Below are 15,170 nucleotides of genomic sequence, written 5' to 3'. Positions count from 1 at the left end.
ATTTTAATAGTTTACTCACAATTTCACTTTAATCCAAGTATTGCAAAGTCAATGTATTCAGATTCAAAAAGACTAACCCATACATGGCTAAGATAGCAGAATGATAATGTCATTGACGGAAATCCAGAAACTGAACAAATGATGGGGAACATGGGTTCAAATCCCACCAGCAGCTAGACAATTTAAACTGAATTAATTAAATAAATTTGGAATCAAAGTCGAATCTCAGTTATAATGCCCTAGCTGAGAGTGTAGGGAGGCAGGTTCAACCAAGGCATTCCAAAGAGAATTCAGTGAGCTGGTACCTGAAAATGAAAACAATGCAGAGCTATGGGGAATGAAATGGGGTTAATGACACGAAGTGAACTGCTTTTTCATAGGGTCAGCACAGACACAATGGCTTCTTACGTGCATTTCTGGTCACCACACCACAGGAAGGATGTGATTGCGTGACGCAGTGTATCGAAAGGATTTACCTGGATGTTGCTGGGCTGTGAAGAAAGGCTTGGGTTGTTTTCCTTTAAGCAGGAAAGGTTGGGGGCAAATCTAATTGAGGTGTACAAAGTTTAGAGGTCCATAGTTCGGGGAGATAGGGAGGAACATTACCCCTTGGTAGAGGCAACAGTAACCGGGGGATGAAATGTTAAGGTAAGGCGCAGGAGGTTTAGTGTGATTTGGGAAAAAATAAATCACTTCTGGTATTTGCAGCTCACTGCTGAAAAGCTGGTAGACCCATTTAAGAATATTTAGATAAGCATTTGAAGCACCACAGGATACATGGCTATGGGCCAAGTGCTGGCAAATGGGATTCAAATCGATGGATATTTGATGACCAGCATGGATATGATGGGCCGAAGAGTCTCTTTCCATGCTGTTGACTCCTCTGTACTGTAAACCATTGATTTTATATAGATATTAATTAACAAAATAAAACAAGGTGAGAAAGGGATGTTAATGGGGGTGGTGTACCAGGTGCACCATAGAGTCAAAAAGTCACACAGCACAGAAACAGACCCTTCAATCCAACCAGTCCATAATCCTAAACTAGTCCTATCTGCCTGCTCCTGGCCCATATCCCTCCAAACCTTTCCTATTCGTGGACTAATTCAAATGTCTTTTAAACTTCAAAATTGTACCAACATCCACCACTTCCTCTGGAAGTTTATTCCACACGCGAACCACCCTCTTGTGTAAAAAATTTACCCCTTGTGCCTTTTTTTAAAATTTCTCTCACCTTAAAAATGTGCCCCCTCATCTTGAAGTCCCTCATCCTAGGAAAAAGGCAACAACTATTAACCTTGTCTGTACCCCTCATTATATTTATAAAGTTAGAGTTATTGAGGTATACAGCACAGAAACAGACCTTTTGGTCTAATTCCTCCATGCTGAACTATACAAATTTAGTCCCATTTGCCAGCACATGGCCGATAATTCTCTAAACCCTTTCTATTCATATACCCATCCAGATAAGTTTTAAACATTGTAATCATACCACCACCACCACCTCCCCTGGCAGCTCAATATTCATCTCCCTGTGCATGAAAACATTGTCCCTTAGGTCCCTTTTAAATCTTTCCCCTCACCATAAACAGGTGCACTCTAGGTTTGGACTCCCCTACCCCAGGGAAAAGACCTTGCCTATTTAACCTATCCATGCCTGTCTTGATTTCATAAGCCTCCATAAGGTCACCCCTCAGCCTCTGACACTCCAGGGAAAATAGCCCCAGCCTGTTTAGTCTCTCCCTATAGATGAAACCATCCATCCCTGGCAACATCCTCCTAAATCTTTTCTGAACACTTTCAAGTTTCACACCAGCCTTCCTATAGGCAGAAGACCAGAATTACACGCAATACTCCAGAAGTGGCCAAACCAAAGTCCAGAACTACAAACCTGCACTCCAAGGTCTCTTTGTTCAGCAACACTCCCCAGGATCTCACCATTAAATGTATAAGTCCTGATTTGATTTGTCTTTCCAAACTCTATGGAGAAGGATCTTGTTCCAAATAAACCTGTCGGCCTATAACCCGGTGTTGTGATTTTAACATTGAGAACTGTAGAATTGTTTAAAAAAAGTGGAGAATCACAAGTTTCATCAGATTGAAGATCTTATTTGAAATTTAATGAAGAAAATGTGTTGAAGAAATTAATGCAACTGAAAGCTAACAGGTTTCCCCGATGGCCTGCTTCACCTGATCGTATATGTTGATATTCCCCTACACTGTGCCATTCAATAAGATTGTAGACCTGCAACACAGGTCAGCTACACTCAGTTTTGCCTCAGCTCTTTCCCCGTGTTTGCTGACAATCTGTGGATCTCAGTTTCAAATTAACAATTAATCTGGCTTCAGTGACTACAAGAGTTCCAAATTTTGTGTGGGAGGCAGATAAATAATCATAGGATTTATGTATCATTGTAGTTACAGCACAGAAAGAGCCATTAAGGGGACTCTGAAGGCAGGAGCCTCAACTTGTGCAATTGTCCAACAGTTTGGAGTTTCTTTCAGCTTGACTTGATGAATGCGGAAGTTATAAGGTACGGATGAGCTAACTGACCATGGCATTGTGGTAGAAGATACCATTCACGAGAAGAAAGAAAGAAAGAAATAATGTGGTAGTAAGGGATAGCACAGTAAGGGAGAATTGACCATTCTGTGCATCAAGGAGCACAAGTCCAGATGGCTGTGATGTCTGTCCGTTGCCAAAGTTTGGGACTCCTCTGATGGGCTGGAGTGTGACTTGGAATGGGAGGGACCTGTTGTCATGATCCATGTCGATACCAACAACATAGAAGCACAAAGAAGGAGTTTCTGCGTAGTCAATAAGAGGAGCTGAGTGCCAAATTAAGAAACAAAAAAATTAAAGGTCATAATTTCTGCATTATTACCTGAGGCTGAGTACACGTTGGCATGGGGCAATTCGGATTGAAGATATAAATGCACGGCTCACAAACAAGTGTGGGAGGAGTGGCTTCTCGTGTGTGGGGCTCAGGCACCATCTCTGGTAAAGCGGAGTTAGTACTGATGGGAAGGTCTCCTGCTGAACTCTGAGCCTGGAGTTCTTACCTATCTGGGGAGGGAGACAGGATAAATAGTTGTGGCAAGGGATCAAATTTAGAAAGATTTGCTAAATCAAATAGTAGAGTCAAGGCCAAAGAGAAAGGTATTAATCTAGAAAATGATAAAATAGATTGTGACGGGAAGAGATAGTTAAAGTCTAACAGGTAAACATTGAATTTACCTGTTTGAAACTGAAGAAACTATTTTTGAATACACATAGCTATTACAGAGGCATGGCTGCAGAGTGACATGGATTAGGACCTGAATCTTGAAGGGGACAGACATTTAGGAAGGCCAGGAAGCCAGGAAAAAGTGGAAAACCATCTGTTAGTTAATGTTAGAATTAGCACAATGGAGAGGGATGGCCGAAGTTCAGGAACCAAGACATGGAAACAGTTTGGATATAAATGAGAAATTATAACAGTAAGTCATTTGTGGGAATGGCCTATAGCGTCCCTAACAGCAACGACACAGAAGGGTAGAGTCATAGAGATGTACAGCGCGGAAACAGACCCTTCGGTCCAACCCGTCCATGGCGACCCGATATCCTAACTAACTTAATCTAGTCCCATTTGCCAGCACTTGGCCAATGTCCCTCTAAACCCTTCCTATGCATACAATCCAGATGCTTTATAAATGTTGCAATTATTCCAGCCTTCATTATTTCCTCCTGGCAGCTCATTTCATACACACACTACTCGCTGTGAAAAAGTTGCCCCTTAGGTCCCTTTTATATCTTTCCCCCAAAGGAAGAAATAATACGAGCTTGTCAGTAAGACACAGTGATAATAATGGGAGATTTTAAAACCTGCATATTGACTGGAAAGGTAGTGTAGATGAGTTCATTTAATGTTTTTGAGAAAGTTTATTCAAATAGCATGTTCTAGAACTGATTAGAGAATGGGCTTTACTCGGTCTGGTATTGCACAATAAGATAGGATTAATTAATGATCTCATAAAGAATGTGTCCCTAGGTAGCAATGACCATAATATGATTGAATTTTACCTTCAGTTTGAAATTTTTTAAAATTAATAAAGGGGAGGAATGAAGGCATGAAAGCAAGCTGGTGAAATATCATACCCTTTAAGGGGATATTTCAGAATATAGAGAAAATAATTTGATATTCATGTGTCTGTTCTGAAGAGTGCAAGGCAAAAGTTTTGCCATGTCTCCCTTTGTCAGCAAGATTCAGGTTCTATATGATGAAGCGATGATTCATAAATTCTTGAACTTGGCTCTGGCCATCACTTCTGAGTCTAGCCCTATGCATACCAAAAATTGAGACTAATACATGTTTCACTCAAAAACTTTTAACCACAACTTGCCACTAACTGTGCACTACACTTGCAGTTATTTTTTCTGTTTTTATTGCAAATGTACATCTTCATGTTACAAACACTGTCTTGACTTAATTACACATCTTTGCATAACTGATTTTAAAATTCACTGGGAAAAGACTAAAATCCTGAATGATGAACCAGACTGAATCTTCCTGAATGAAAACCACCCTCTATCCACAGAAATGATGGTGAGGGAAGGGTCGATGAAAAATAATTTCCTTTTATGTGAACATAGATTAGTCTTCAGTGAGGATAATAACAGCATTCTGAAGAAAGATCACTAGACCAAAAATGTTAAATCTGCTTCCTTTCCACAGATGCTGCCAGACCTGTTGAGTTTTTCCAGCAATTTCTGTTTTTGTTCCTGCCTTATTTTGGACTTAGAAATGCATTTCTCATGAAAATCAAGACTGTCAAATAAAGTCTGTGAGAGTGGGTTTCAAACCTTAGCTGGTGGAAAGCTCCAGTTAGGGGTACATCAGTTTAAAACACATCCAAGACTGAGGTAAGAGTAAGTGGGACGTAAATGCATGCTCTCGTTGGTGTCTAACCCTCCAACCACAAGGGATGAACTCGGATTTCACCAGTTTCCTCATTTCCCCTCCCCCCACCTTGTCTCAGTCAAATCCATCGAACTCAGCACCGCCTTCCTAACCTGCAATCTTATTCCTGACCTCTCCGCCCCTACCCCAAGTCTGACCTATCACCCTCACCTTAACCTCTTTCCACTTATCGCATTTCCAACACCCCTCCCCCAAGTCTCTCCTCCCTACCTTTTATCTTAGCCTGCTGGACACACTTTCCTCATTCCTGAAGAAGGGCTTATGCCCGAAACGTCGATTCTCCTGTTCCTTGGATGCTGCCTGACCTGCTGCGCTGTTCCAGAAACACATTTTCAGCTCTGATCTCCAGCATCTGCAGACCTCACTTTCTCCTGTCTAAATATATCTCAAAGAATGAGGTGTATCTGTGCCAGCAGATGTAAGGGAAAGGTTTTACCACTTGAATTGTCAGGAGCATGGCTCATATACAAAATAATTCTGTAATTGGTTCTATTTCCTGCAAACATTGTTATAAAAATAAAAAAGTTTATACACTGTATTAAAAAATTAAGCAATCGTTACATTTATCAATGATGTAAAAAGGGAATTATACAATAGTTTTAGAATTCCCTAAAGATTGTGGTTTTATACTGTCTGTGAAGTTGTGTTATATGGAGCTTTCTTTAGTGTCTCCAGGAAGAACTGCTCATCTTCAAGGAAGTCATGGTCCTGCAAAAGAGAAACAAAGGCCAGAGTGATTGACGGGCTAACAGTAGACTGACTGCATACTGGCTGCATTACTTTGGGGTTGTCTCCAGTGATTTGTGCAGATCCATTGGAAATACCTTTGATGCTGGACTGATTTCACTCTAGAATGTACGAAACTTAGGACAATTCCAAATCATGAACCATAAGTTCGCTGAGGGAGAGTGGACAACCAACTGAGGTAGGATGCATAACTAGATGGGAAAGGTACATTTCTGGTATATTCAAATTGAACTAGTCTTAGCCAGAGCACTGGCAGCAAGACAACCTTCTCTGAAACCCTGGGACAGGGAGGGAATAACTGCCTCAAGGTCCTGCTCCTAGCAGATATCTAGGGACTTCAGCTGCAAATCGGAACAACGTATGCCTCTGTGATCTCCACCAGTACCCCTCAAACTGAGTTCTACAGATCCCTGGGGATCTCGAGAGACTTTTCAGGGATTGTCTATGTAGTCAAACAGCAGATAGAAGCAGACTTAGTGAGAGCCAGGAGCCAGTAGTAGTAGTAGTCGTACTTCAGTGCAGCAGGCTGGCCATCTCATCTCAAAGCAGATTCCCTATGAAGACATACAGAATAGCAGATAGACCTCCAGTAACCAAGGCCAATGTTGGCAACAAGGTGAATTCAACTTTAAGACTATAACATGAAGGAGCAGATTACGTTCTGCCATTCAACAAGATCATAGCCGATCTGATAATCTTCAACTCCATTTCCTGCCTTTTCGCTATAATCCTTGATTCCCTTACTGATTAAAAATCTGTTTGTCTAAGCCTTGAATAAACATAATGACCCAGCCTGGACAACTGCTGGGGTAAAGAATTTCACTGATTCAGCCTTGTTCAAGAGAGGAAGTTTGGAAAAAAAACTTTCTTCTCCTTGTTATAGGAAGGATGTTATTAAACTGGAAAGAGTGCAGAAGGAATTTACAAGGATGTTGTCAGGACTGTACGATCTGAGTTATAGGGAGAGGTTGGACAAGCTAGGACTTATTTCTTTGGAGTGCAGGGGACTGAAGTGGGGGGGATCTTATAGAAGTGTAGAAGATAATGAGAGATATGGATAGGGTGAATGCACTCAGTCTTTTTCCCAGGGTCGTGGAACTGAGGATTAGAGAGCATCAGTTTAATGTTAGAGGGGAAAGAATAAAAGGGAACCTGAGGGGCAACCTTTTTCTTTTACAGATGGTGGCACGCATATGGAATGAGCTGCCAGTGGAAGTGATTGAGGTGTACATTAATAACATTTATAAGGCATTTGGACAAATGCATGGATAGGAAATGTTTGAAAGGATATGGGTCGAGATCGTGGTGCTGGAAAAGCACAGCAGGTCAGGCAGCATCCAAGGAGGAGAATCGACGTTTCGGGCAAAAGCCTTTCTGATGAAAAGCTTTTGCCCGAAATGTCAATTCTCCTGCTTCTCAGATGCTGCCTGACCTTCTGTGCTTTTCCAGCACCACACTCTCAACTCTAATCTCTAGCATCTGTAGTCCTCACTTTCACCTAAAAAGGATATGGGCCAAGTTTAGGGAAATGGGGTTAGCATGGATGGACATTTTGGTCGGCAAGGACCGGTTTGGGCCAAAGGGCCTGTCTCCCTCCGTGCTGTAGGATTCTCTCTCTCTCTCTCTCTCTCTCTGAGTCTTCAAAGAAAGATTCCAAAATATGAGATGATTCAGGTATAATGACTTCCATATATTATGATTTAGATGAATCCACTTTGAGAGATTCATCAACTCTTAGTGCTTAGTGGGTGGCACGGTGGCACAGTGGTTAGCACTGCTGCCTCGCAGCGCCAGAGACCCGGGTTCAATTCCCACCTCAGGCGACTGACTGTGAAGAGCAAGGTCCCGAGGACTGTTGTGGACTGTGGACTCCACTCAAGACCTTCCATAATTTGTGCAGGGAAGGTCACATCTTGTGGACACCCCCCACACACACACCCCTGTCTAAGCCCAATTGCTGTTCTTTGGCGAATCCTGACTGAATTATTCCAGTGCTTCCCACAAGCCTCCTATTCTTTATCCCATATTTCTTCCACAATCCAATGCCTTATGGACACTTTGGACGGCATGGAGCAGTTTGGGCCAAAGGGCCGGTCTCTGTGCTGTAGGACTCTTAACTGCCTTCTGGGCAATGAGAGAAGGGCAATGCTTAGTGGGCGGCACGGTGGCACAGTGGTTAGCACTGCTGCCTCGCAGCGCCAGAGACCCGGGTTCAATTCCCGCCTCAGGCGACTGACTGTGTGGAGTTTGCACGTTCTCCCCGTGTCTGCGTGGGTTTCCTCCGGGTGCTCCGGTTTCCTCCCACAGTCAGAAGATGTGCAGGTTAGGTGAATTGGCCATGCTAAATTGCCCGTAGTGTTAGGTAAGGGGTAAATGTAGGGGTATGGGTGGGTTACGCTTCGGCGGGTCGGTGTGGACTTGTTGGGCCGAAGGGCCTGTTTCCACACTGTAAAGTAATCTAATCTAATCTAAAACTCGAAGAAACAATGTGTGATTTCTGTACATCATACAGACATGTGACCAACTTTTACTTATATCAACCTATTACATGTCATCAACTTTTATTTACACTATTTCTCTAGCACACTTCACAGCCTTGATGTAGTTGAAATGCTTATTCATAATCTACTCTCATTGAGGGGCATTCTGGCTCAGTTAAATACCGGAGAGATTGAAGCCCTTGCACAATGTCAGTTCTTTTTTTCAGCCACTCTGAAGTAGTCAAGCCAGATGGTTCACAGCCTTGGCACTTTATCTGACATTGCAAGCATCATCCACCCTCCACCCCTGTCTAAGCCCAATTGCTGTTCTTTGGCGAATCCTGACTGAATTATTCCAGTGCTTCCCACAAGCCTCCTATTCTTTATCCCATATTTCTTCCACAATCCAATGCCTTATGGACACTTTGGACGGCATGGAGCAGTTTGGGCCAAAGGGCCGGTCTCTGTGCTGTAGGACTCTTAACTGCCTTCTGGGCAATTAGAGAAGGGCAATAAATGCTGATCCAGCCAGCAATGCCCACTCCCACAAAAAAAATGAATTGAGAAAAGCTACAACTCCACCACAAGAACCCTGATAATTCAGAGCTTGTATAGAAATCAGCAATGTTGTCCAGTACCAATGCTGGGGAATGAACTTGCAGGTTTGGCATTATTAGAACAATGCTCTAACTATCTGAGCTAACTAGCCACAGTTTGTTCCCAGAGCTCTGACCTCTTATCGAATAAGTCACAGAGTGATAAAGCATGGAAACAGCCTCTTGGCCTCATGGTGCCCACTCAGTTAGTTCCAATTGCCCAAATTTGATGCATAGCCCTCTAAACCTTCCCCATCTATGTACCTATCCAATTTTTTTTATTTAGAAGTGTTGCTATTGTACCTGCCTCAACCCTTTTCTCTGACAGTCCACTCCATATATGAATTACTCTCTGCATGAAGAAGTTGCTCCTCAGGTCTTCCTTAAATTTTTCCCCTAGTTTTCAATTCCCCATCACTGGGGAAAAGACTATGTGCATGCACCCTATCTATGCCCCTCACTATTTTATACACCTCAATAAGGTCACCCCTCATTCTCCTACATTCCAACGGATAAAGTCCTGTCCTGGCCAACCTCTCCCTAGAATTCAGTCCTATCAGTCCTGGCAACATTCTCGTAAATCTCATTTGCACTCTCTCCAGTTTAACTAAGTCTTTCCCATAACAGGGTGACCAAAACAGTACACAATGCTCCAAGTGCGGTCTTGCCAACAGCTTATACAACTGTAACATAACATCCTAACTCCTATACCCAGTGTCTTCACTGATGAAGGCCAACATGTTAAATGACTTCTTCACCGCCCTGTCTACCTGTGACTTTGCTGTCACTGGACTATGTACTTTTACCCCTCGGCCCCTCTGTTCCACAACAGTCCTCGGGACCTTGCTCTTCACTGTATAAATGTGACCTTGGTTTGACTTTCCAAAGTGCAACACCTCATATTGACCTATATTGACTTGCAGTTGCCAATCCTCGGCCCACTTGCCCAGCTGACCAATTTTCGATAACCTCCCTCACTGTCAATGATACCTCCTAATTTTGTATTATCCGCAAACTTACTAATTATACCTTGTACATTCACCTCCAGATCATTTATGTAAGTAACAAATAACAAAGGTCCCAGCACCAACCCCTGTGGCACACCATTAGTCACAGGCCTCCAGTCCAAGAAACAACCTTCAACCATCACCCTCTGCTTCCTACCATCAAGCCAGTTTTGAATCCAGTTAGCTAGCTCTCCTGGATCCCATGCAACCTCGCCTTCATGACTAGCCTGCCATGTGCGACCTTGTCAAAGGCCTTATTACAGTCTATATAGACAACACCCACTGTCCTACCCTCATCTTTCCTCTTGGTTACCTCTTCAAAAAAATCTACAAGATTTGTCTTGTATGATGTATATTCAATATCTAGGGGTATTTTTACTTTGCTATTTATAATGCTGAGTATCAGAAACATTCAGCAAATCAGATCCAAATAATCTATCGTACAAGTTACAGGACTCTGCAGTTGGTGCAGATTTATTCAGGTCTGCTATTCCACTGAATCCCAATATAGTGTTTTCCTCTTGAACATCCTGCAGCATTCACTATTTCCATTGTGATTTGTGTTAAGCAACCAGAGGATTCTTGCCTGGACTAACGTTTTGTATGATTTTGGTTGGCATCCCTTACTTGTTGAGGAGAAAGTGAGGTCTGCAGATGCTGGAGATCAGAGCTGGAAATGTGTTGCTGGAAAAGCGCAGCAGGTCAGGCAGCATCCAGGGAACAGGAGAATCGATGTTTCGGGCATAAGCCCTGAAGAAGGGCTTATGCCCGAAACGTCGATTCTCCTGTTCCCTGGATGCTGCCTGACCTGCTGCGCTTTTCCAGCAACACATTTCCATCCCTTACTTGTTCTCTACTTTTCACCTTACTGCATATGGACTGCTGAAGCCAGGAACGTCATATGTTAGCAAATCTCTGACATCTAGTTACATAAGTGTTCCATGCTTGCTATATCACCAGGACATTCCTCAAACAGACACACAGAACAGGTTCAGTACATAATGAAAGAACTCACCTTTTTAGCAGCATGTCTGAAAATTGCAAGTTTGGCTTCCAATTCTGAAGGCACAGCTGTTTCAACTTTGCCACCCAACCAAAAATTCCCGGGTAGTCCGTGCTGAGCATTATTAATTACAGGAGGGAAATCTGAAAAGCCAATGAACACAGAGTTCAAACTCTTGCAGGCTGATGACTCATAATAAAGGATACAAATGCCATCAATTCAAAAACAATTTGCAGTTGACAATAAGCAAACAAAAAGTCAAACTTTAAAATAACACATATCCAGAGATAGGCCTTCATTTCCGCTTTAGAAGTTCCCAATATGAACTGATGGCAGGCAGAGATTAACAAAGTTACATATTTGGAACATTATCCTCACAACCCTTTAGCATGAAATGTGAGAAGCCAAATTGAGAAGATTGCTCATGCTTTCCAACTGCTCCAGATCATCGCTTCAGTCCAGTCAAACAAAAGCATTTAGTACACGAACAGGAGTATAGTAATTGCTGGATTATAAAAAGACAAGGTCCAACTGGTTCATTCATATTTTAAAATCCTGTTACATGATCATGATAATGGAACTGTTGATTTCCATGATCAATGTAGAACATACACAGAAATGAAGCAAGGAAAGGACCAGAGATGGAGAGTGCTGGAAGGTCCAAAGCCACCTGCTTCTTCCAGGAAGGCTCAAGAGAAGTGGAGGTGCATGAAGATGCATTTCCTTGCCACTTGTAGCATGGCAGGTGTAAACCTGGCTCAGTGGGGCACTCTGACTTCAATCACAAAACTGTAGATATCTTAGTCCTACTCCAGGACTTAAGCACACACTCTGGGATGTGACCAAACTGATGTACTCAGGCTGATACATCATCACCGATCCTACCTTTCAGAAGAGCTATTACATCCAATTACATCAGTTGAAGGTCCCCCATGGCCAGGCCAGCAGTTCTACCTCAAATATCACCACAACAAATTGGCTGCTCACTTATCCCAGTGATATTTACGAGACTTGCTGTATGCAAACTGGTAGCCACCCTCCCTGCAAAACAAGTGACTACATAATTCTTCAAATGTAATGTGCTTCAGGACATCCTGAAGCTGTGAAACACAAATTCTTTTTCTCTATATGTCATGGAACATCATCTATAATAGGGATAATGATTAAAGCAGAGAGTAAAGTATTGCAATGAAAACAAAAATCTGAAAATGATTAAAATCAGTAAAACAACGCAAGATATGCCAGAAATACATGGCTGGCTAATGTAACATTTCAATAGTTTATTCTTACAAAAGGAAGTGTCCACACTGCAAATATCAACTTAACCTTTTTTTCCTGATATTGGCAAACAGCATGGTTTCTGCGTTTTGAGTTTTTACGTAAAATACAGTGATCTGGAGGATAATGGCCACAAAATGACAAACTCAAAACGTGCATTTATTTGGCATGACTGGGGCATCACAAACTGCCTTACAGCCAAAATGATTAGCTTGATTGATTAGCTTGGAGCTGCAGAGGGATGTGGGGGTTTCACAGTGTAGTCATTGTTGCAATGAAAAAAAGGTAGACAATAGGAGTAGGATTATACATGATTACATTTGTATTGTGTTCCTTACGTGAAAATAGCTCAAAGCTAGCGAGGATGATGATGCAGGCCGTAACAGTGAGTATTGGAACCTGGAAAGTGGACCAGCCTGAAAATATAGTCTTAGAAATGAGATTTGGAGCAAATTGTGGTTGAAATACTTGTGCGGAAAGCAAAAAGAAAACTGGCAGAGGAAGAAGAAAGACACATGAGCATTTGTTAAATAAGCAAATCTAAAGAGCGGTTTCACATTTTCTGAACAAATAGTCACTTTGTGCACGAATGTGTGCTCCATCTTAATGCTCAGAGACAGAAAAAAAACTGCGCATGTTGGAATCCAAAGTAGACCAGCAGGAGGCTGGAAGAACACAGCAAGTCAGGCAGCATCAGGAGAAGTCAACGTTTCAGGACCTGCCTCAACTTTCCCTCACTCAAACAAGAAATGAACAAATGCCTGATTCAACAGGTAGGAAGCAGGAATACATTTGCTGAGTGGAAGGAAAGAAACACATTAGTCTGGAATTCCAGTCAACATTTTTCTTGGCCCAGCTACCTTAAACATAGCCCTGTGTTATTTTGAACTGAAATGCCCTTTTGAGAGACAAGCATTGTTTCAGTTGAATTGAGCACCAAATCAGACAAATCCAATAATGAAGAGCACACCACGCAGCCTAAGCAACATAGCCAAGATAAGGAAATCAGAGTTTCAATAAAGTACTTACATGTCTGATTTGCAAAGGACACTGGCTGATTCCTGAGATGTGGTGCTACTGCACTGATGGGCATTCCCATTGCAAGTTTGTGTGGATGATGTCGTTGCTGGGCTATACTCAGTTGTTCCTGAAAATTAAGTTTTCAGACAAAGTGTGTAATTTTCTTTGTTCATTTCTAGCATCCAGCCTTCTCATGTGTCACTAACCACTCCTAGGTGGACAGTCCTCTGCTTCAATTGGAGAAGAACCTAAATGTATTGATGTCACATATTTCAGTTTCCCCCACGCTTTACAACTTATGGTCATTTAAGTTCAATTGCTGGATAAAAAGGTTAGTTTATTATGGTCATCTGTTTGTTTAGGGAACTGCATATGAGGCCCTACAGGGAGAATACTTTCATCCCATTTGACTAGATGTGAATCTAGATCATAGAAGTGAGAGGTCAGTGTTTAACCCACTACACAATCTGGACTAATTGTGTCTTCCATGAAACCTGTTCTGTAGGCATATAATAATACAGCTATAATTATTTTATTCTTCATGGATTCCCAGACTACTCAGCAACAGATATTGCACTTCAAATTGTGCTTCTGTCATTGCTTGTGACTGGATTGAACACCATAATGATATTGGTTTGAAAGATCTCCAGAACAGCTTTACTACTTAAGGTACCAAAGCTTCATATTTTGAAGGTGAAGCATTTCAAAGTCTTTTGGAAAATAGCAACTTCTGAAGCCACCTGCTAGTGCAGAACTTAAGTATTGCTCAAAGAAATATTGTCAAAAATTTTCATCTTGCACTGATCAGGACAGACACAAGAGTACCAATTTTAAAGACAGCAACAATTTATACAGTATGAGAAAAGGGCCGCTGATTTATTGGGAAGTGGACTCTGACTGGTAGAGGTGTTGCCATGGAGAATGCACCAGGCAACAAGTGCAATCCAAGCTTTTGTAAAATTGAAAAAGGTACAATGCCTGGACATGTTCTTCATGACTGCGGAGGACAGTGCCCTGCCTATGAGTAGATGTAGCTTTTAGCAAGTGCAAGACAGCCAAACTGAGTCTGAATGATGATCTTAAATTGGTTGTTAGTGTAATCCTTCATACACTTGGAATTGTTGTGTAAGTGCTGTCTATTCATGCAGTTACATCTAAAGTGGAGCTTGTGTTCCACGTTTCGAGAGCATAGGCTGGTTGAGTATGAGAGAGAGGCAGAATGCCAATTTGGCTTGTCACCATCAACCTGCCACTCATCGTTACTATGTAGTAGCAGGGTGAAACCACTAACTTTGAACAGGTGCCGCTGCAGTCAAGCCTTTTTCAAAGAAACTAAAGCTTGGGAGATACCTGTTCCAATGTGTATTCACCATGGCAAGACCTCAACCAGATTTCACTTCTCAACTAATCTTTTCTCATGGATTATTCTGATCTGTGCAAGATGAAAAGCCTTGACATCATGTCCCTGTTCTCATCAATTTTCATTTACTTCTGAATGATTTAGGCAGACATCTAAACTGAAGTTATCCTAATGTAATATCTTTAAGCTCCTTGAACGTTTCACATGGATTAGTGGGTTGCACTGTTAGCTTTGAGTCAAAAATTGGCATCAAGTTACCATCAAGAGACAAACAGACTTTCGGGCTGAGATAAATGGGGGGGGGGGGGGGGGGGAAATGGGGCTGGAGGGAAGGTAGCTGAGAGTGCAATAGGTGGTTGGAGATGGACAGGTGGGACAGGTCATGAGGATGGTGCTGAGCTGGAAGTTTGGAACTGGGGTAATGCCATGGGATTGAAGGGTCCAGAGGTGGAAAATGAGCCATTCTTCCTCCAGGTGTCAAGTGGCGATAGGAAGCCCAGGACCTGCATGCCCTCAGCAGAGTGCGAGGGGGAGTTGAAATGTTCAGCCATGGGACAGTGGAGTTAATTGGTGTGGATGTCCCAGAGATGTTCTCTGAAGCGCTCTGAGAGTAGGTGTCCAGTCTCCCCTGTCCTATCTGTCCATCTTTCTTCCCACCTATCCACTCCATCTTCCTCTCTGACCCATCACCTTCACCCCCACCCCATCCACCTATTGC

General features: G+C 42.4%; 1 protein-coding gene and 1 long non-coding RNA gene across 8 annotated transcripts in view; one reads left to right on the top strand and one right to left on the bottom strand.

Moving 5' to 3' along the window:
• LOC148145271 (uncharacterized) overlaps window positions 1-15,170 on the top strand; it is a 66,860-nt gene that overhangs the window by 9,745 nt on the left and 41,945 nt on the right. The gene's annotated exons all lie outside the window — the stretch shown is intronic.
• fbf1 (Fas binding factor 1) overlaps window positions 4,403-15,170 on the bottom strand; it is a 118,897-nt gene continuing 108,129 nt past the window's right edge. For all 6 annotated transcript variants that reach the window (XM_088000419.1, XM_088000420.1, XM_088000418.1 and 3 more), the window contains 3 exons: window positions 13,102-13,219; window positions 10,807-10,937; window positions 4,403-5,669 (listed from right to left, as the gene is read on the bottom strand). In XM_088000419.1, the coding sequence (XP_087856545.1) occupies window positions 5,586-5,669; window positions 10,807-10,937; window positions 13,102-13,219 (333 nt within the window). In that variant the 3' untranslated portion in view covers window positions 4,403-5,585. The remainder of the gene's footprint in view (window positions 5,670-10,806; window positions 10,938-13,101; window positions 13,220-15,170) is intronic.

This window comes from Chiloscyllium plagiosum, unplaced genomic scaffold, assembly GCF_037043375.1.
Source record: "Chiloscyllium plagiosum isolate Xiang-an unplaced genomic scaffold, Cpla_swu_hap1 HiC_scaffold_25, whole genome shotgun sequence".
NCBI lineage: Eukaryota > Metazoa > Chordata > Chondrichthyes > Orectolobiformes > Hemiscylliidae > Chiloscyllium > Chiloscyllium plagiosum.
This window is presented reverse-complemented; position numbering and strand designations above follow the sequence as displayed.